General features: G+C 39.0%; 1 protein-coding gene across 2 annotated transcripts; it reads left to right on the top strand.

Annotated features, from left to right (window-relative positions):
* The first annotated feature begins 324 nt into the window (after positions 1 to 324).
* On the top strand, positions 325 to 19,277 carry LOC127657347 (SPARC-like protein 1). 2 transcript variants are annotated; one of them, XM_052146093.1, is made up of 9 exons: positions 325 to 740; positions 1,404 to 1,502; positions 4,973 to 5,045; positions 6,547 to 6,658; positions 7,265 to 7,383; positions 15,214 to 15,368; positions 16,038 to 16,150; positions 16,701 to 16,795; positions 17,294 to 19,277. In XM_052146093.1, the coding sequence occupies exons 2-9, from the start codon at positions 1,443 to 1,445 to the stop codon at positions 17,344 to 17,346; spliced, it is 780 nt and encodes a 259-aa protein (XP_052002053.1). In that variant the 5' UTR covers positions 325 to 740; positions 1,404 to 1,442; the 3' UTR covers positions 17,347 to 19,277. The 2 variants fall into 2 exon arrangements, with proteins under 2 accessions (XP_052002053.1, XP_052002052.1); XM_052146092.1 differs by having other exon boundaries at positions 15,172 to 15,368.
* The last annotated feature ends 4,616 nt before the right edge of the window (positions 19,278 to 23,893 follow it).

The following is a 23,893-nucleotide window of genomic DNA, read 5'->3' as shown; positions in this document are numbered from 1 at the left end:
TTTGAGGATAATAAGACATGATAAATGCAACAGTTTAGAAAAGACTTTTGTTTTAGAATTTCAAAGCATAGTTTCTGAGTCATGCCAGCCGGCCCAATGCCCTCAATTTCATCAGTCTCCAGTGAGTATTTATGTATGTGCATGTGTGAGAGAGAGGAATAGAGAGTGAGTGAGATCTGGTTCTCATTGAGGTTGGCATTGCTCCATAGACAAAAAGATTTACAGGCCAACAAAACAGATGGAAGAACACAGTACAGAGTAGGAGGAGAGAAAAGAGAGAGAGAAAGAGAGAGTGCAGGTTTATACAGTGTCTTTAGATGTTTTTCAAGTCCATGTGTGAGTCGAGGTGAGTGTGTGTGTGTGTGTGTGTGTGTGTGTGTGTGTGTGTGTGTGTGTGTGTGTGTGTGTGTGTGTGTGTGTGTGTGTGTGTGTGTGCTCATCCATCCTGTAAATGGATTGCTAATTAAAGACATCTCAGGTGAAGCCAGAGAAGGCGAGAGAGGAAATGAGGAGTGGAGGGCCAGGTAAGAGGAGACGGTAAAAGTAGATTATCAAATAAAAGAGAAGAGAGAAGATGGAGATAAAAGACAACTTGAAGGAGGGGCAGAGGTGGAAGGGAAAAAGAAAGGTATGTGACTGCCTTACAAAAAAAAATACAGCAAGAGAAAGAGAAGAGGACGAAGCCAAAGAGACAAAAGGCACAGAAAGAGGAAAGGAGACATCATAAGAGAGAAGCTCTGGTAAGAATTTCAACACCAATTATCGGAAATGTAAAGGAATGAAAGAATGATTCTGTCGATGCATGACTGCTCTGTTAACGTAACTGTATCTGCTCAGAGCAGTAACATACAGTAATGACTTCCCAGTGATGGGGCCACTCTATTCTTATTATTATACATACACACACATCTAATGAGCACTCCAGGGCTTACACACAATACTGAGACCACTTTGAGTTATTTAAAGAAGAGAGCGAACAGACAGAATCAGCTTTGATCAAGGTTTGTGCTTTGAGGACTGTTTTCTCTACTTTCGAAATATGATCTTTCAAACTTTGACTTAATGTTGATATGATTAAATCTTAACATTGAACATGGAGGTTGCATTTTCTTTAAACCTTGTCTTAATTTTTCATTAGTTATGCGTTTTCTTGATTCAATTAAAGAGTTCTCTCTCAGGATGTACTCAGGATAAACATTTTTAAACTTTCTGGTGGAAACTGATTAAATTTTAAACACACTCTTAATTTCCCTACTCTTATTCTGAGAAGTTTTTAGTTTAGAGAAACAAACTTTTCCCCCACACATCTGAGATATATCTTTTAGGGTAAGTGGGAGCATTCAGGGTAATATTTTAGACAGAACTTTGTTTGAAAATACACACCTGTTGAATGCATGTTTCAGACTCATAAACGTCCTTCCACAAGCTTGGACACAGCAGCTATGCACCTGCTCTGTCATGTGCTGTTCTTGACAATGACCCTTCACCTTGGTGCCGTCACGGTAAGTGGTCTATAGTGGTCATAATGTGTTTTTAATTTGCTCATATTGCATTAAGCATAATGATTTAGCTGTCAGTCCACTCTGCACTATAAAAAGTAGTAACCTCCAATTGTTACCATAAGGAGCCACTTGATTTAACTCTTAAAAAAAATTTGTTGCCATGACCTAATGTATTTAGGTTGATTAAGACATGTTTAATAATATATTTGACTTGAATCAAACCTGTTAATTTAGATGTCACAGAAACAAAATTGTGAGAATTGTTATTGGTAAGATTATTGTATTTTCAGTGGAATAAAAACCATCACTGAATTACAGTTTTTTTGTCTGAAATAGGGCAGTGTATTGACATGATCTATGTTGGCATGAAAGAGCAAAATAAGTCAATATGATATCATGACAAAAGAGTACATTTACAGTAGTAGTGAAAGAGATGGAGGGAAGTAGAGTTTATAAATCAGGTAGTTTCAGATGGAGGCTTTCATGTGTAAAATCTCACACTTACTGTGCTGTAATCGCTCCAACCCTATTCACGGAGGCCCCCAATCACAACACATTTTGTCTCATCATCTCCCTAATCAAAAACACCTGATTCAACTCATTAGCTCATTAGTGGAGACCCAGTAAAGGGAGATATACAAAATGTGCAGTGTTGGGGGCCCTAGGATAGTTAACATTAGTTAATGCATTGTTTATCATGAACTGACCATGAACAATGGTATTTCTACAGCATTTATAATGCTTGATCAATGTCAGTTTATCAAAATACTATTGTTTATTGTTCATGTTAGTTCATTAAACTTTTTATGTAAACTTATTAGTATCAGTAGAAATTAACATTAACCAAGATTAATTGATGCTATAAATGTAATGTTCGTTATTAGTTTGTGTGGTCACACTTTATAGGTGGCCTAAACTGCTATGTACTAACATTAAATACATACAAAACTATGTATTTATTGTGTAACTACATGTTGTTCTGCAAAATGCCCACATTTGCTGCTACTGAGGTTGAAGTACGGGTAGGGTTAAGATTAGGGGTAAGGGTTGGGTTAGGGTTGGGGTAAAGTTAATACAGTAACTACAAATGTGACTAAATGCAGGTACTTTAAATGTAATTACAATGTAACAACATGTATGTACATAATAAGTACATTATATCAAATGGTTGAGTACAGAGTTGTTAAGGCCACCTAATATAAAGTGGGTCCGTTTGTGATAATGAATTTGATCTTATTATATTTTTCAAGTGTTACAGGTTTAGTATCATTACAGTTTATTGTTTGTTAAATTGAGTACAAAATCAAGGTTCTGCCATGGCCATCCCAGTCCCCTGATCTGAACCACATAGAAAACCTTTGGGGTGAACTAAAGAAGAGAGTCCACCAACATGGATCTCTGAATTTGAAGGATCTGGAGAGATTCTGTATGGAAGAATGAAAGTGTTATGAATGAGGCAGCGAAGGCAGACGAGGAGACTGGATCTAAATGCAGACATACTAGATTAACTTAGACAATCAATAAATACAAAGGAAAACCCTCGATGGGGAATTGAACATAACACGGAACACACGATGAAAACAAAGCTGAGAACTCGGGAAAGGAACACATACCAGGCACGGAAACCCCAGAGGCGGAAACCGGGATCGAGAGAGGTGGTTCCCCGGCGGCGAGTTCTCTCAAGATTAGACTCACATATTCCCTCCACGTGAGGTCTCCGGAGGCCGGCAATTCCCTCTGCCGGTGTGTCGGTAGCCCGAGCCGGTAGATGGTCTTCAGGGATGTGTCGTCGAAGCCGGTGCGGATGGTAACAGCGGAAAAGAAGTGGGAGTACTCGCGGATGGTCAAATCCGCCTGGGTCAGTTCTGTAAAGTAAGTCGCTAGATCCATATTTGGCGGTCAATCGTTCTGTTATGAATGTTGTCATGCCTGGTTTGTGTTCCCTGCCCGAGTTCTCAGTTTTGTTTACATCGTGTGTTCAGTGTTATGTTCTTTTCCCCATTGAGGGTTTTCCTTTGTGTTTATTGATTGTCTAAGTTAATAAAGTAAGTTTGCATTTAGATCCGCTCACCTCGTCTGCCTCCATTCGTAACAGAAAGATCCAAAGGAACAAAGCAGATTTTTTTCACAGACTTCTTTGCTCATATTTTCCAAGGGTGCCATTATTTTTGGCCACCACTGTATTTACTTAATCATTTTTCACATATATAGGCCTACACTACCGGTCAAAAGTTTTGAAACACTTACTCATTCTTTATTATAATTAATTTTTTCACATTTCAGAATCAAAGTCATCAAAACTATGGAATAACATTAATGGAACTATGGGAATTATTTTGTAAACAAAATAAACAACATCAAAAATAAATCAAAACTGTGTTATATTTTAGCTTCTTCATATAAGTCACCCTTTGCCTATAATTTGCAGACATGTACTCTTGACATTTTCTCAACCAACTTCTTGAGGTATCACCCTGGGATGCTTCTTAAACCGTATTGAAGGAGTTCCCATCTATTTTGGGCACTTAATGGCTGCGTTTATTTATTATTTGTCCAAGTCGTCAATTTCAAAAACTTTTTTTTTAATTAAAAGTTAGTTTTATAATTAAATAAATGAATTATGAAAAATATAAAAATTATATTTTTGTCTACAAAACTAATTTCAAACATTTAAGCATACAGAGCAACTGGAGTTGTGTTTGTGAGTTAAAAAAATATAATGGTACAAAACAAAATTATTTGCAAATCTCATTTTATTTACATGTGAATTCACTTTATTTTTGTGAAACTCCTAACATACAGTATATTTGTGTGTGTTTCTTTGTGAATTAATTAAATTTTTGTGAAACTCTACATTTATTTGTGGATCAAATTACATTTTTTAAACTTTCTAATTGTGAATCTCTTTTCATTTGCCTCTGAATTAGAAACAATTTTAACTCAATAATATTTTGGTCTGTTCTCAGATCCAACTGGATCACTTCATAAGACATGGATTTAACCACTGGAGTCTTTTGGACCACTTTTATGCTGCTTTTATGAAGCTTCAATGTTTTTTTGGTCACCATTCACTTGCATAGTATGGATCTACAGAGTTTAGATATTCTTCCAAAAAATTTGTGTTCTGCAGAAGAAAAAAAGTCATACACATGTAGGATGAGTGAGAGTGAGTAAATTATGGCAGAATTAAACATTTTGGGTGTACTATTCCTTTAACCATGGCTGACTTTGAATGGTGAATTTCTAGGTGGCATCAGTAAAGAAAAACTATTGCATTTTAATGATGCTAAATCCACACCTCTAGGTGTCACTGCAAGTCCAATATGTCATAAACAAACAAACAAACAAACAAAAACAAAAAATACTGAGTGTACCTTGAACTGTTTAAATAAAACAAATCCCTGTTTTCTTGAACCATTTCACATGATATTATTGCTTTACACTTATTTGTGTTTGTGTGTGTGTGAAAGGGTGGAAGAGCCCATCGTAAACAGAGCCAGACAGAAGAGAAGGTGAGGCCATATCTGGGCAGAGTAGATCCAGGTGAGATGGGCTGAACACACTTTATACAGTCTATCAGTGACACACCTTTGCACATACAGTGGTGGCCAAAAATATTGGCACCCTTGATAAATATGAGCAAAGAAGGCTGTGAAAAAAATCTGCATCGTTTATCCTTTTGATCTTTCTTTTTTTTTTAGCACACAAATCTAACCATTGATTGAAGTAAAACAATTGAAAGAGGGGAAATATCTCATTATTACGTAAATATCTTTCTCCAAAACACATTAGCCACAATTACTGGCACCCCTAGAATTTATTATGAGTAAAATATATCTGAAGTATATTCCCATTCATGTTTTAAATTTTTTAGTGCACCTGGGTGACTAATAACATGAAATTGTTCAGCCATGACTTCCTGTTTCACAGGGATATATATATGAGGTAACACACAAGCCAAATTCTCTTAATCATCAATCACAATCAGTAAAACCAAATAATAAGTTATAATGTGCAGCAACAGGTTGATGAGCTTCACAAAATGGAAAATGGCAACAAGAAAATAGCTAAAGCATTGAAAAATACCCATTTCCACCATCAGGGCAATAATGAACATGTTCCAATCAACTGCAGATGTTAAGAATTGACCTGGAAAAGGACGTGTGCATATATTGTCTCCACGCACAGTGAGGAGGATGGTTCAAGTGGCCAAAAATGCTACAAGGATCACAGCTGGAGAAATGTGTTGAGTCTTGTGGTCAGAAAGTCTCTTACACCTACATCACCACAATTTGTTTGGGAAGGTTTCAAGAAAAAAAGCCTCTTCTCTCATCCAACAACAAACTCAAGCGTCTTCAGTTTGCCAGACACTACTGGAACTTCAAATGCGACCAGGTTCTATGATCAGATGAAACAAAAAAAGAGCTATTTGGCAGCAAACACCAGAGATGTGTTTGGCGCACACAGAGATGATGAAGTACCCAATGCCCAAGGTTAAATGTGGTGCTGGATCTTTAATTTTGTGGGGCTGTATTTTCTGCCAGAGGTCCTTGATATCTTGTTCGGATACATGGCATCATAGACTCTATCAAATACCAACAATTGTAAAATTTAAAGCTGACTGCCTCTGCCAGAAAGCTTACAATGGGCCGTGGTTGGATCTTCTGGCAGGAAAATGATCCAAAACAAACAAAAATGGTTCACTGACTACAAAATCAAGGTTCTGCCATGGCCATCCCAGTCCCTTGATCTGAACCACATAGAAAACCTGTGGGGTGAACTAAAGAGGGAGTCCACCAACATGGATCTCTGAATTTGAAGGATCTGGAGAGATTCTGTATGGAAGAATGAAAGATCCAAAGGAACAAAGCAGATTTTTTTCACAGACTTCTTTGCTCATATTTTCCAAGGGTGCCATTATTTTTGGCCACCACTGTATTTATTTAATCATTTTTCACAATTCAACATAAAAAAATTTGCTTCCGCCTTTCAAAATTCCACTCTCTCCCTTTCTACTCCCACATCTTTCTTTTTCTCTCTTTAGAATCACTATGTCAGTTGTTGAAATGTAACAGTCCTATCGGTTCCTGGTGCCAAGTAGTGAAGGAAGGAGACCTCCTAGTCCCAAAATGTGTGTGTCCACAGACCTGCCCGCGGTAAGCCACTCTGAATGAGTAACATTTTTCCAAGACACCTGAGCTGACATTTTATTTCCAGAATGCTGACAGTGAGCCAAAGTGTCATGATCAAGAACAGAACAATGACGTAAGATGGCTCACAGACTCCTTGGAATCAAACCCACCACATTATGGCCTGCAGCTCAGACATTAAACCATTGGAGTTTTAACTCTGTCACAGTGAACTTAGACAAAGGGCCACTAGCAAAGAAAAGATATGCAGAGGGATTGGAATACACCACATATGCTATTTTGAAATTTCAGGTGGAATCGTGATACAATTTTAGTTGAGATTTTAGTAAAAAATTAAGTTTCACAGACTAGAGAATTTTTTTGTTTTCTGTGAATTCTATCATCCAAACTACAATTTTAATATCATGTTTTTTTGCAATAGCTTTACAGAAATGTAAAAAAAAATAACCTACTGTACCCTGAGAAATAAAAAAATGTTGACAACTAGCCCCAGTATCCCCTACATGTATCTGTAATAATATAACTTATAATGAATAGTATTGTAATAAGAAGTTAAACCGTTTTTAAACTAATTTAATACACTAGTTTGTGTGTGCTTGTTGTTGGCTACAGGCAGGGGGCACCAGTGTGCAGCATTCTGGGGAAGACGTACGGCAACGAGTGTCTGCTTCACAGGGAGGCTTGCCGCAAAAAACGACGCATTGGCAAGGCACATAGTGGAGCTTGTCTTGGTAGGAATACTACGGTGGCCTGAAGTGCAAAACAAAACAACAACACAACAAAAACACAACGGCAAATCCAAAAGCAAAATAACAATTCAGAAACACAGCAACAAATCATAAAACACAATGGCAAATCCAAAAACAAAAAAGCAAATCAGAAAACACAACATCAAATCCAGGAACAAAACAACAAGTTAGAAAACACAACAGCAATTCAAAAAACACAATTGTAGAGAATTTTGAATTATTTCAAAATTAATTCCAAATGCTCAATCACTGAAAATTGTGAGTGGTTTGCTACTCAGTAAAACAGTCATGGGACACTTTATAACACAGAGAGCAAAAACAGCTAATGGGAAAACTTTTTTTATCCACGGTGTGTAATGGGCCGTCTAAAGATTCTACAAACTGCGCTAAACTGCCATTGTCCAAGTTTCATTCAATTGACTTGCATATTCAACACAACAAACACTGTTATTAAAAAAGCATTTTCACATTCTAAACGTTGCAACTGCCGATGTGATGGCTCACTTTCTACATTTGAAGCCAGCGTTTCCAATTGTGAGCACAGTGTTCAAATATTTTAGAAAAAATTGCAGAAAGTTTACCATGATATTATTTTCATAGTGTAAAGGTTGTAGAATATAGCTATTAGATATACTGACTTACTCTAGGTGAGAATTTCCAAGGATGTAGAATTATACATATATTTAATGATTTAAAAAAATAATAATAATAACAATAAAACAATAAAAAAAAAAAACAATGTTAGCCATTCACACCACACTGTGAATGGCCACTTTTGTGTTTTTCTGATTTGCTGTTTTGTTTTCTAACTTGTTTTGTTTCTGGATTTGGTGTTGTGTTTTATGGTTTGATTTTTTGTGTTTGGATTTGCCGTTTTTTTTTTTTTTTGCATATTTTGGCCACTGTTGAATACACACAAACTTCTTATTTATTTAAATTGTTGTACACTTATATGCACATTCACCCCTAAAGACTCCTATAATCTCTTGTGTATCAACCAGTGTTGGGTAAATTACTCAAAATAGGTAATCCATTACAAATGACTAATTACTTAAAAATGTCAGATTATTTGACTGATTACTCCATCTCAAAGGTAATCACGTTACTAAATATTTTGCTTTTTAGTTACTTTATATATCACTTTTCCTAGAAAGGTTTTACATTTTCAGCTCATTTAAAATGTCTATATTTCCGCTCTTAAGCCTAAATAACAACTGTTTATCCACCTTATTTAATTTTTCCACCTTTTTCTCCCCAATTTGGAATGCACAGTTCCCAATGCATTCTAAATCCTTGTGGTAATCGGGGTGGCAGAGGACAAATCTCAGTTGCCTTCGTGTATGAGACCATCAATCCACGCATGTTATCACGTGGCTTGTTGCGCGCATTACCGCAGAAAAATATGGAAATATATAAAACTTTTGAATTTAGGTTGTTGACTGTAAGTATAGAAACAATATTTTGTTGCGTCACAGTATAACTGTTGCTAGTTCTGATTGGCTGCTCATGTTGCAGTGCATTATTGTTACTTGTCATTTTCTCTCACCTTCTGGCAGAAGTGTAGCACCATTAGTTAGGTGCTTGGGTGAGCAAATTAATAGTAGTTGAATTGTGGATTATAACCATATTCTCCAATTTTGGGATTGCAAGTGGAATTGGATGAGATGCCAGTAAATAATAAAATCATACTGGGCTAATTATACAAGGCCAGAGAGATCAGCACCTGTTCAGAAAAATGTGTTAGAAGAATGGGAACATGGACAAGGAAAGGAAACTAGCTTTGGCTGGATTATTGAAGATTTAGTATAAGAAATTAAATTAAAGTAGTTTAAAGTTGCATCAATAGTATCTTAACCTCCAAATTATGCTGATTATGCTAAAACCTAAAGTAGATTTATTCCTATTAGTGACAAGGCAAGGAAATGGTCAGATAGTAATAGAGGCAGAAATAACAAAGGAGTACATTTGGACAAAATATGATTGTCTTAGACAAGTTTATACAGATGCATCTAAAGATCCACGAAAAAGACAGGAAAATAGCAGAAGGGAAAAGGAAATCAGATAATGTTTCAGTATTTACAGGAGAATTACTAGCCATTATGATTGCAATACAAAAGATAAATGGCATAGGATCGGCATTATTATGTTTGGATGCTCAATATTCTGATAAGACATAGTGGTGGAGATTCTCCAGATTTTATATATTGGGGCATACAGGGTTAAATGCAACAATGCATTTCATAGGAAAACATCCAACAGGGTTATGCAGCTGGTGTGGGGTTAAGGAGTAAGTAGAACATGTAATAATATAGTGCAGAGAATATGCAGAAGAAAGAAACAAATTAGTGGAAGGGAGAGCAATATATAACATTAAAGAACAGGGATCCATCATTAAAGAATATTGCAGTTTATTAAAAGTTCAAATCTGATTGAAAGAATATAGGCCCCCTTTTTTATATATATTTTCTCAATCTCTGGGATATGAGGGGCTCAGAGCTAAAAAGGGAGGAGCTGAACACACAGCGGCATTGGAAGCTTTTAGTCCTGATAAGCCTGGTGAAGTATACAGTAGGAAAGTCTCTGATCCATTACTCACAGTAGATGGCGGTAATGCACTAAGAATGCAAACCACCAATAACAAAAACGAATAAGAAAGTGTTTCCAAGCATGTTCTGTGTTGTGTGCTGGAATAAAAGCTCATGTGTGTGACTAAACCATTGCACTTGCCTTCATTGAAACATTATAATTGGTGTCAGAAGTGGGATGTCTTATGATAATTTAGACTTAATCCTTCGGGATCTGGGAGGCCTTGTTTAGGAGCTACAATGTGACATCAGACAATGAGAATTAGCTGCTTCTACACTCTTCAGAGTAAAAATACTAGAGCCAGAGGGAAGTAGCTGGTGCCAGTGCCAGAGCGTCCACTTCCCAGAGGGTGACACCTGCTTGCCAGCCGGCTCGACAGCCTCTTTCAAGGTGGCTGCCTCCTCAGACCAGGTGGAGGATCTCCTGTCAATGGATGAAAGTGAGCATGTGGCTTTCAGCATTCCATGGAGGCATGGGCAGCTCCCGTCCTCACTGAAAAGATGTGGCAGAATGTTTGCCTCACTGTCCTAAAGTATCTGGCGCAAGTATTGGCAGAGATGGAATGGGCAGAGGCTATTTTTCTTACAGCATGAGCGCCAGCAGCCTTCCATGCAAAAGTACAGCAGGCTGAATGTGCTGAGGGTGGAGACACTGAGGTGGTGTGTCGGGTGGAAGCAGCTACCCTGTTGGCTGAGAGCAGAGAACTCCTGCCGAGATGGAGGCGGCAATCTACCAGGCAACTAAAAGCGGGCGGCAGGGTGGAGGGACTCACCACTTTCTACTCCCCTCCATGGCAAGTGCTCTCTGGTGGGCCATACTCAGGGCTTCTACGTACTCTGTGTCCTCGATGGCCACACTGGCTGAGCCATGATTGACACAGGATCCACCATCTCCATTGTCAGCCCTGGGGGTCCTGCCAGGGACCATAGAACCACAACCCCCTGGCTAGTCAGCTACCTTAAAGCAGATGAGGACTGTGACCAGGAAGCAGACAGCCATAAGGAAAGGAAGTTCCTGCAAGTGACTGTGGGTACCGATAACATCACCCATGAGTTCTGGTTGGCCAGTGTAAAGGTATTAATGGAAAGAGGAGGCGAGAACTGGCTTGATGGTATAAATAATATTTTAATGTAGAACTTAAACCAAAAGACACGCAAAAGACCAAACACACACACATATGACGGAGGAACCTACGGAGGAAATCAACCAGCCAGGAGACCCAGGAGTCACCCCAGGAAAATAAGCCCCTCGATGTCCAGATCTTACTGCCGCCCCACACTGGTAGTTTGTTGCAATGGGAAACCCCATCAGCAGAGACCATCAAGGCTGTCCACGAACTGTGGCAGTGCAGCAGGGAAGGACTCACCACTAATCAAGTTCAGCAGCTCTGGAAACTGCTTGACAAAAACCAGAACATCTTTGTGGCATGAGATGAGGAGTGTGGGTGGACAGGGCTGGTAAAACACGAAATTGACACCGGCACTGCTCCACCCATACGCCTGAAGCCCAACCGACTGGCTCTGGCCAAGCAGTCAGCAGCGAAGAAGAAGATTCTGGAGATGGAAAAGGCAGGAGTCATTGAGCTGTCAAATAGTCTGCTGTGCTTGTTAAAAAAAGGACCACTCCTGGCAATTCTGTGTTGACTATCGACGCCTCAATGCAGTCATAAGGAAAGACTCCTATCCACTGCCACGCTTTGATGAACACCCTGGATTACATTGCCGTGTCTAGTTTTTTCAGCTCCCTTGACCTCCAAAGCAGGTATTGGCAGATGCAGCTGGCTCTGGAGGCAAAGCCCAATATCACCGGTCAAGTGTTTTGGCAGTTCCAGGTGATGCCGTTTAGACTTTGCAACACCCCTGCCACTTTTGAGCACTTGATGGAGTGGGTTCTTAGGGGTGACTCTCGTCACTGCTGTGTGGTATACTTGGATGACCTGCTAGTACATGCCCCAGACTTCGTAGGGGCTCTGCAACACCTCCAGGAAGTTTTTGCTGCCATCCGTCTAGACAGTCTGTGCCTTCACCACAAGAACAATTTTTATGGGAAACGTAACAAGCGCAGTGGGAGTAGCCTCTGACAGCAGTACGGGACTGGCCCATGCCAAAGGACACTTCCGAACTGCACAATTTATTGGTTCTGGCATCTTACTACCAGCGATTTTTGCAGAGATTTTCCACCATTGCAAGTCCACTGCACCTACTGACAGAGAAAGGCCACCCCTTTAATTAAGACGCCTTTCATTGGCTGCGGGAGACTCTGTCTGGGGCTCCAGTGCATATCCTGACCCAGTGCATCCATTCATCATTGACATTGATGCAAGCAACATGGGTGTCGGGCAGTGTTGTCTCAGGTGGACAACAATGGGGAACACGTTGCTTATTTAAGCCAAGCCTTGAGTTAAGCTGAGAGGAAATATTGTGTCACCCATCGAGATTTTTTGGCAGTGGTGAGGGCGCTCTGCAATTTCCGGCCATACCTCTATGGCCAAAGATTCTGGATGAAAGCCTTACTCAAGAAATTACTCACAGTGGGACACTCTCACCATCTACACTCAACTAAAGGATTATTAGGAACACCATACTAATACGTGTTTGACCCCCTTTCGCCTTCAGAACTGCCTTAATTCTATGTGGCATTGATTCAACAAGGTGCTGAAAGCATTCTTTAGAAATGTTGGCCCATATTGATAGGATAGCATCTTGCAGTTGATGGAGATTTGTGGGATGTACATCCAGGGCACGAAGCTCCCGTTCCACCACATCCCAAAGACGATCTATTGGGTTGAGATCTGGTGACTATGGGGGCCATTTTAGTACAGTGAACTCATTGTCATGTTCAAGAAACCAATTTGAAATGATTTGAGCTTTGTGACATGGTGCATTATCCTGCTGGAAGTAGCCATCAGAGGATGGTACATGGTGGCCATAAAGGGATGGACATGGTCAGAAACAATGCTCAGGTAGGCCGTGGCATTTAAACAATGCCCAATTGGCACTAAGGGGCCTAAAGTGTGCCAAGAAAACATCCCCCACACCATTACACCACCACCACCAGCCTGCACAGTGGTAACAAGGCATGATGGATCCATGTTCTCATTCTGTTTACACCAAATTCTGACTCTACCATCTGAATGTCTCAACAGAAATCAAGACTCATCAGACCAGGCAACATTTTACCAGTCTTCAACTGTCCAATTTTGGTGAGCTCTTGCAAATTGTAGCCTCTTTTTCCTATTTGTAGTGGAAATGAGTGGTACCCGGTGGGGTCTTCTGCTGTTGTAGCCCATCCGCCTCAAGGTTGTGCGTGTTGTGGCTTCACAAATGCTTAGCTGCATACCTCGGTTGTAACGAGTGGTTATTTCAGGCAAAGTTGCTCTTCTATCAGCTTGAATCAGTCGGCCCATTCTTCTCTGACCTCTAGCATCAACAAGGCATTTTCGCCCACAGGACTGCCGCATACTGGATGTTTTTCCCTTTTCACACCATTCTTTGTAAACTCTAGAACTTTGGGGTGGCAAAGACCCTGAAACAGCTGAGGAGTCGGTTTCACTGAGCAGGGTGTCATCAGGATGTGGAGCTTTACATCCACTGCTGTGATGCCTGCACACACAGAAGGGTCCTACATGATGTCCGCATGCCCCTCTGCAGCACTACCTGGTGGGTGAGCCTATGGAGGGGGTAGGGGTCGACATCCTGGGGCCCTTTCCGATCTCTGAGGCTGGAAACCGCTACGTCGTAGTAGCCATGGACTGCTTCACAAAGTGGCCCGAGGCATATGCGGTACCCGACCAAAGGTTTGTGGAGGAAATCTTCTGCTGGTTCGGGGCACTGGGGGAAGCCCACAGCAACCAAGAATGCAACTTTGAGGCGGAGGTCTTTGGAGAAGTGTTTTCGGCTCCTGAGGATCAGAAAGATCTACACCATCCCTCTCATCCACAAAGCAACGGTCTGGTGGAGCAATTTAACCGCACCCTGCCCCTTGTACTGTGGTCCTACTGGACGGCGGTTCAGGCGTCCACAGGTTACACCCTGGCTGTTCTCATGTTTGGCCGGGAACTCTGGACACCGATCGACTTAGTGTTTGGGCCCTCTCCTGAGCCAGAAATTCTAGGGGGGCCAAGTATGGACTACTTGCGGCGGCAACCAAAAGGCAAGAGATCAGCAGGGGAGTGCAACAGCCAGACAGAAGTGGGGTTACGATGTCCGCAGCAATGACAAGGACTTTGCTTCTGGGGACAAAGTTTAGGTTTACTGCCCAGAATGGAAAAAGGGCCGCTTTCCAAAGCTTTGCAGTCACTGGCGAGGCCCTTGCAAGGTATTGGCTAAAGTTTCTGATGTTGTATACTGGATTCGGATGGTAGGGCAGAGAAAACGGACAGTGGTGCTTCTTCTTGACCAACTCACCTCGTACTAACCATTGGCAGCGGAATATTGTTGTGAGAGAAGGGAGGGGGACTCTCTGCTAGTGATTGGGGAAAAGGTAACCCAAGAGGTAAGGCTACCAGTAACCTCCCTGTGTTCCACTCAACAGCCTGATGCCCACGAGGGACGTCCTCAGCAGCAGCAGAGGCCCTCCAGGTCTATGTTTGTAATTCCGTTGGTATTAAATTGGTTACCTCAGAGTGAAACCATTTAATGTGTGTTATTCTGTACGCAATAGGGTTTGTAGATGCCGGGACGGCTGTTTTTAGGGGGGAGCAGTGTACCGTCACAGTCTAACTGTTGCTAGTTCTGATTGCCTGCTCATGTTGAAGTGCATTATGGGTACTTGTCATTTTCTCTCACCCTCTCGCAAAAGTATAGTACCATTAGTTAGTAGTTGGGTGAGCTATGTGTGTCATGGGCGCCAGCTGCTGGACTTGTTTGGCGGGCTTCTCTTTTTGGTGCATCTGTCTATGCTGGATCTTTGTTAATGTAGCTATTTACCAGGAATTCCGCTATTAAACAAGATTTTAAAACAATGAAGTTTAAATAATGCAGACTGATTGCTTCAACAAAGAAAATATACCACTGATGACCAACCTCAGAGCTCATGGTAGGTTGGTCTTTAAAGATTTATAAGGTATCATTTAATATCAATTCGTCTATGAAAAAATGTATGGGATTTTTACTTCCGAAACCAGACTGTTGTGCTCTGATTGTCAGCAATTGTTTTCTTACTGAATGTTCCTGTGCATCCTAGGATGTTGTCTAAAAGATGTCACTGATGTGGTTTCTCCATCAGTGAGCAAGGCAGAGTGCTTTGAAGAAGAGTTTGGTCAGTTCCCGTACCGTCTGTTGGACTGGTTTTTACTGCTCAGCAGAATGGGAGAAAAATACACACCAGCTGCACCCTCACAAAGCTGCCTTACACACACACAACGAACCCAGCTCGCACAGGTAACACATACTGTGGACCAGGAGACTGCAAGCTTAAGCATATGTTCCAGCACTGGCACTCAAGTGATAAGAACAAAAGAGATTAATATTATATGGGCTATTCTTGGGCTTCGGTAATATTTCAGTATTTTCAGCCTCAGACTTTTTAAAGTGGTGGTTCACCAAAATAAATGTCTCATAGGCCATGCAGCTGCATAGATCAGATTCAGTTTTAGAGATTTTATCAAAAAAAGATTTTAAAGTCGCAATATCTTTTATTATATGTTACCCTGGTTTCTGTCATGAAAATTGGAAGCTGGCACAGCATTTGATCACAAACAAATACACTAAAAATTAATTCAAGTAACATATGACACATGTTGCTGTTGTGCTAAATGTTGTGTATGTGCTGCTTTATAAAAAAATATGTAAAGATGACAATTTCGTCCAGATCCAAACAGGTTTCCAGAGGAAACTTCAGGTGAGGGAACTCCTATAAATAGACATAACTGGATCATCAGCTCAATAATTATCTTTAAATTATTCAATAGGTTCCTTATAAGTTTTAAAGTATAGAAACACATTTAAAGTTAAAAAAGGCTTTAAAGTGTAATATATACACTTGTAAAAGTGTATATTTAAATAATGTATTAAAAGCATAAAGATCTACGTTTAATGTCTCTCTTTCAGAGAAGGTTTGCTCTGTTGGATCGCAACAGGGATGGGAAATTAAGCAGGAGAGATCTAACAAAGCTACGCTATAAGCGAATGCCACTGGAGCACTGTGCTCAAAGATTCTTCCAGTAAGACACACATACACACAAAGACAATGACTCCAACCCTTGCCTGTGCCTAAAAACACACACACACGCACACACACACACACACACACACACACACACACACACACACACACACACACACACACAGATTGTGATTTTGTGATGTTTTCTCCTGTCTGACCTTCCCTGTATTAGCATAATATTACCGCAAACCCTCCCCAACATCAATCTGATTATTGTACAAATCCTTCAGGTTGTCATCCTCCCTTCTCTCTCTCTCTCTCTCTCTCTCTCTCTCTCTCTCTCTCTCTCTCTCTCTCTCTCTCTCTCTCTATCCACTTCTCTTACTCATGCTCTCAATCTCTCTCTCTTATTCAGAGCTGTGAATGCTTATTGCCTGCCTACTCTTCTAATGTGACTAGTGTCCTCTACGCCTGATAGCTGCAGAGAGAGAGAGAGAGAGAGACAAGAGTGCGAGAGAGACAGACAGAGATGTATACAAATCAAAAGTGAGAGAGAGAGAGACAAAGAAAGTCCACAGATAGATTTAAAATATAATGTGTGTGCACAGGTCATGTGACAAGAACAAGAATAAGAAGGTGACCCTGAGTGAGTGGACAGCCTGTCTTGTTAATCGGTCAGAACGCTGGTTTCAGGATTTCATGTGTAAGTCTATGTTAGTTTTTCTGAAAATTAGATTCTCTATATGATTGTGTACAGACATACACACCTACTCAAGTATCTTTACTTAGATGTCTAAATAAGAATATGCCATATACCTCTATTGTTTTTATATAAAGCTTATTATTAACAATACATACTAACCCTAACCATACCTCTAAATGAAAACCTTTTAACATTTTTAGAATTGAGATAATCATAAAACATTCCTGCAAACTGTCACAGTTTGCAAATCTTAATTTACCCTTTAAACTCTGATTGGCCTGCACAGAAAAAAAAAAATGGACCAGAACTAAAAAAATATATAGTTTTAATAATCTTAATAATAATGAATCAATGACATATTTATTTTTATATATTAATTGTTTTTCCAGAAAGTTTTTGTCAGATATGACAACTTGTCTCCAAACTATAGGTACTATAGTAAACCCCCAGACACATAGTTACAAATCATTGTCTTCATTCTTCTTCTCTCTACTTTAGCCATGAAGATGGGCTCACCAAAGCTGTGTCCTGTCCCAGACTATAACCTTTGAATTTATACATTTTATTTGGGTGCCATCACGTTTTCGGCTGTTCTTTAAATACTGATGGAACAGATTCCTGATCCGGACCACTGCTGATTATCAGAATCTGAAATTATTTGATTCCACCAATGGGGAATTATTAATATAAGCTCTATTTTATTAGAGATATACATTCAAATTCAAGTCAGATAAAAATGTATATGCATTAGACCAGTGGTTCCCAAACTTTTTACAGTGGCGTCCCCTCCAAACATTCAAAATCCATTCGTGTACCTCCTCTCTAACACATAGATAACGTTCTATATTTAACACAATTGTCTTTGTAAAAAATCTCACTTATATTTAACATGCTATATTTGTAAATGTTTTTTACATGTTATATTAATCATATACATATTTAATAAATGGCTTACCGATTGATATGGGTATGCTAGATATGACATAATTGCATAAATTGAAAACTTCCCCCTCATCACGTCGTGGTATGCAAGTATGGCATTGCCCGGTAAGTATCTGTGCAATTGTGTGGTCAGCTCAAGGTGCTTTTTTATGTCACATTTGACACTGTTAGCAAGACTGAGCTCATTTGCTGAAAAAACATCATGCAACAATGTAAAAATTGGTGTTTCTACACTAGAGGGCACACCAAATTATTTTTGCCAGTGAGAAAAACATGAACTGGGTTTGAATGTTATCTTAGAAATGTGATGAATTTGATTAAATTTAAAGAACTTAACGAACCCCCATTGTCACCTCACATACCTCCAGGGGTACGCTTAGCCAACCCCAGTTTGGGAAACAGACATATATACATATATATATAAACAGTATATGTCTGTCACCAAGATAAATTCCTTGTATGTGTAAGCATACTGAGCAATAAAGCTAATTCTGATTCTTATAATAAAAGTTTAACATTTATGTTACTGTTTTGTTGTTTTGCGTAAGAATTTTTGTGCTATTGTGTGGTGCAACTCAACAAAAACCTGCTTTTTAAAAAGAAAGAGGGAATGTATCATGGATCACACAATTAATTACTGCAGAGAGGGACAGACAGAGAGGGATAGAGAGAGATAGCGCTATAACCTTAAACAAAGGGATGGAGAGGAGATTAATTGAGGGGTTGTGTTTAATAGGAGAAATAGAGAAAGAAAGAAGGATGACCCATGAGAGAGATAAAAGACTACATGAGCTGGGATGAGAGGAATAGATAATATGGCAGAGAAAGAGAAGGACAGAAAGAGAGAGAGAATCTCGTAATGCACTCAGAGAACGGGACAGGGAGGGGGACAAGTTACTGTAAACCACTGCAAATGGAGGAGAGAAAATAGATTGAAGCATGAAAAATGAATCAGAAAAAGAGAGACAGAAAGTAGGGGGATGGGGTGTGAGAGAGGGAGAGAAAGAAAGAGTTGGAGAAGGGTGTAATATGGGTGGGAAGTGATTGTTAGACGAGAGAGAGAAAGAACATGAGAGTAACTAAATGGCATCCCACCACAAAGTAACATCCCTTTTAAGACATCACTGATGTCTATCTGATGTTAAACATGAAATGCTTCCAATCGTTGCAGCCAAAGTGTGAAAATTTGATTCTCAACATTCGAAAACTAGTAGATCAAGTTTTCCATGTACATATGAGCCCTGGAAGTATGCGATGTAATCAGATATGATTACATTTGTAGCTTTTAAAGTGGGTTCGGTTTCCCGTAGCTGTAGTTTAGTCAAGAATTAGTTCTCATCTGGCTGCCTTTTCTGCATTGTTTTAGTTTATGGTGTGGTTTGATATTTGGCATTGTGCAAACTGATCTAACATGATGTTTAGTTGTGACATTGTGTAGTTATGTGTTGTGTGAGTTGCTATTAATGTGTGGTGTGTTTTCCTGTGTGCTTATATTGTGTTGTTAAAAGAATAAATAAAAATAAATAAATCCATAAATAAACATTCTGTCATCATGTACTCGTCCTCATTCATTACTTTCTTTTTCCTATGGATCAAAAAAGGATGCTGAATGCTCATCCTTATGGATGTGAATCGTAAGAATTGACCAATTCAGAGAACCAGAAATGCATTTTTATTGCATTTACTGCCCTCTGCAGTGTGTTGCCAAATGATGAGATCGTTGCAGATTTCAATCAAGTAGATTTGGATCAGAGTAAAATAAAACAAATCAGAGATAAATGTAATGAAATTCATAGTAATTTGTTCTGGAACTGCACTGCACTAATCTCACTGTAAACACTGGTTGTGCTGTATGTCTTCTGCTGTAGATTCAAAAGAACCGGCTCGTAAGAGTCATTTGTTCAGGAATCGGACTACACTGGTCACGCTGTATGTTTCACACTGTATATTCAAAGAACTAGCTCATCAGTGTAATTTGTTTGGGAATCTGACAACACTGGTTGCACTGCGTGTTTCAATCAGTCGATTCAGAGTCAGTGTTGTCACTAAAAAGCACTGCAGGAAACACTGCAGGGTATCTTAGTATGATGTCCGCATCAGTAGAATACATGTTCAAGAACTGGTAACAAAACTCGTAAGAGTCATTTGTTTGGGAATCGTACTACATTGATCATTCGCTATATTTCGCACTGTAAATTCAAAAGAATCGGCTCATAAGAGTAATTATTTGTTTGGGAATCAGACTACACTGCTCATACTATATGCTTCGTGCTGTAGATTCAAAAGAACCAGCTCATCAGAGTAATTCATTCAGAAATCAAACTGCACTGATCATGCTGTATGTTTCATATTGTATATTCATATATCCGGCTCATAAGAGTCATAATAAAATTTGTTAGGGAATCAGACTACACTGGATGCTCAGAGTCAGTGTTGTTACTAAAAAGCACTGCAGAAAACACTGTAAATGTCCGAATCAGCAGAATATACTTTCAAGAACTGGTAACAGAACCAAAAATCATTACAATCATTCTGTTCCAGTATTTGTTTTCATAAATGTAACTGTACTGAATAACTGGTTCTCAGTTCCCAACCCTACTCGTACTGCTCTTTTTTTCCATAGCGTAAAAGCATATAGTAAACAGGGGCTGTCATGCTCCAAAGAGGACAAAAAAAAAGCACCATTAAAGTTGTCCATTGATTTAGTCTTTATTTGTGTTGTGAGTGAATAGGAAAAATAGCTTTAGATTGGTTAAGCTTGTGTAGCAAAATTCTTAAAAAACCTCCTTTTGTGTTCTAAGAAATACATGTTTGGAATGACATGAGCTTGAATAAATGATAACAGAATTTTCAGATGTCTAGTTTGGTCGGTTATTCGTGTTCATCTAGTTAATTATCGCTGTCATTCAGATGAGACTGCGTGTCTCAAGGGTGAGTCCTGTCTGTGTTTAAGGAGATAAAAAGCAGTATAATAGATCTATTTTCAGTTATATTTGAAAGCTTGGCATATATTTAATGAATGTGCCTATAAGTGAGAGAGAGAGGGATATTTTATCAGTAAAAATTAAATAAAAAGAGATCTTGAGGGGTGACACACACCCTGGGGTCAAACCAGACCCCCACTCTGGGGATCTTCCTCCTCAATCAGCCATAACTGTTTCAGGGCAACACACACACACATACTACTTCATTAACAGCTCCATTGTCATATACTCTGCCTTAATCCCACAAGAGCACACGCACACATGCACACATTTTAACCTTACACCCCCTCTTGGGTCACATCTTCAGTGTCTCTAAGGCCACACACAGAGATTTCCTGTTGTTGTTGTAATGGACACAGATGCAGAAATAACATATCCATACAGAATGGAAATGCTATATGGATGAGATCATGTACATGTGTCATATAGTGAACTCCCATCATATGAGAGATCATAGCAACACCGTCACCTGATGCAGTCATGACATCGGACACTGGAGGTCAGGAGTAAAAGTGACATGTTGATTGGTTAAGAAACTGAGAGGAGCACACAGTTTTGGGTATGGACTACATTATAGTCCAAATAGAATACATTATCATTATACAAAAAAATCAAGTACTTGTTATGAGATTACATTTTATAAAAAAGCAACAATATTACTTTAAGGACTATATGATTACATTAGCTGTAAGTCTTGGAGGAATTGCTCAAGGACCTAATTCAAAAGTCTCATCAAAACCTGCAATATGTAATCAAAAAGTAATCCGATTAGATTACCGAAAAGTGTAAACTAAAATATGACATAACTCATTTCAATTTTACTTGTTTAATTTGTAATCAGTATCAGATTATATTTCATTAGTAATGCAGCCAACACTGGCAGCACATCTAAGGAAACATGAGATTATTTTACATTGCAAAAAAAATCATGTAATCTGAAACTTAAATCTTAATATATATTATCTTTACTTTAACTTATCTTTCAAGATCATCGTAGAGATTTCCAGTAAAACTTCTAAACATGTTTAAGAGAAAAATAAATGAAAACACATATATTTGGCCTTTTTTTAATTAATTTATGTATTCTGTTTTCCTTTGCACTGTTTTATCTCTATCGCTCAGCTGTTAACGCTTAGGCAATATGAATGTCAAAATATTTGTCATGCCAATAAACCACCTAAAAATGAAAAACTGACATGGAACAAATATGCCAGTGCCACAAGACAAAATGCACTTATATACGCACTCTGAAATGAAGTCTTATTATCATCTGCAGTTTAGCTTGCCAGGTAAATTTATCTTGATAAAGGAGGCTCAATTTATTTGACCCTTCTATGAAAACAAGATGATACTTGTTAAGAATATGGATTTTTGTAGTGTATTCTTCTATCACCTGCATCTTCTCTTCTCCATATCTCTATTTCTCTCTTTTTTCAGTCCCTGGTGAGAGTTTGGTATTGCATGGGCAGATGGGCAACTGTTTGTCATCTGCTAATACAATTTGAATCACCATAATACAAAACTATCACATCTCTCTCTCTCCTTTCTGGCGTTCTTTCTCTCATGTCTCTTTATGTTGGGTAATGCAGGAGTTTGCCCTGAGCTACAGAAGTCTTATTATCATAATCACTGAACTGAAATTATATTATATTTAGTACACTCTAGTCTTAAATGGTTGCATTAAAAAAAAAAAAAAAACTTTAACCAGTCATGAATAATTGATAAAACTTGAAATTATGTTATTAAAGATACACTGAAGGTGTGTGTAAATGCAGGATGTACTGAGGCGGAAGCATCCAGCAAATGTGGTGAATGAATTATTAAGAAGAACACAAGAAAAACTGTGTGATAAAAAAACTATCCAGAGAGAGAGAGAGGAGAGAGAGAGAGAGAGAGAGAGAGAGAGAGAGAGAGAGAGAGAGAGATTATATGCAATAACACAAAGTAACACAATGCACCAGTTATTGACAGAGCAAGGAAAGCTGATGGAATGTGTATGTGTACATTTATGTACATATGTGTCTGTTTCAGTTTTTCTGGCAAATTCCCAAAAGGTTAATCAGTTATAAATCAAAACTTCAAAACCCCAGCAGTATCAGAGAGAGCCAGACTTCAGGCAGTTCAAAGGGATTTTGAAGTAGGCCGGATCCATTTAAAGCACTCACCCACCTCACCAGCGGGGGCCAGGGGAGTGGGGCCCACCTCAAAACACCAAAAGATTTAGCACTGGCCCGATTAAAACATGGCCCTTTAAAATATAGACCTTCTATTGATCATTCCCACAGATTACATAAAAACTTAAATATTGATTTAATATATACAAAAAATAGTGAGCTGCCAACATAGAGAGCTTAGATATCGTGTGTGTGCATCTGATGCACAGGTTTTAGATGCTGCCTTATAAGTCTATTGACCAAAATGTTAGGCAGCATTGCATGTACTTTTGTGGAGAGGGTAATGCATTGAAATGTTGATTCGATTTAATTCAAATGTTAAAGTATTGATTTAAAATGGTCAAATTTAATTAACTGTTTTTGCTTCATAAGTGCTCTCTTCTTTGTGCTCATAAGTGTATGTTGTTGTTACCAAAACATACTGTAAGCAAGTACATGAATGCAGACATTTCTGGCTACCCAAGCTCAATCTTTGCACATTATTGCATTCAAAAATGTGTCAGATATGGTGTTATAATACTGCCAAATTACACATTACGCTCATATATGTAATGTGAAAGCACATCCATGTAACGTGTGAGCGCAAATCTCTCCGCTCACAGGCGAATTTCCTTTGCTCTTGCACAAAACTGGACGTGTGCTCTCAAATTTACGCTCCTCTTTTGTGACATCTTCCTGCTTGCGTATGCACGCTCAATATATGTCCTGTGCACTTGCAAATCTCTCCGTGCACTTGCTCTCAGATTGCCTTCTCTTGGCTCTTGGATTTAATGTTGTCAAAAGTTCTAAACCAATCAGAATGGGTTCCAGGACTGACCTATGAAAACGCTACCTCAGATATGCATCGTTATTGGGAGGGAAAACATAACCAGGACCTTGATTTCTCTGTCGGTCTCCAGATGACGGATGCATAGAATCAACAATCTCAAGTATTTAATGTCATATTAGTTGTTAAATATGGTATATATAGATGGTATTTATCAGTTGTAGACCCATCT

This window comes from Xyrauchen texanus, chromosome 16 (genome assembly GCF_025860055.1).
Source record: "Xyrauchen texanus isolate HMW12.3.18 chromosome 16, RBS_HiC_50CHRs, whole genome shotgun sequence".
Taxonomy (NCBI): domain Eukaryota; kingdom Metazoa; phylum Chordata; class Actinopteri; order Cypriniformes; family Catostomidae; genus Xyrauchen; species Xyrauchen texanus.
The sequence above is the reverse complement of the archived record's forward strand: the minus strand, read 5'-3'. Positions and strand labels throughout refer to the sequence as shown.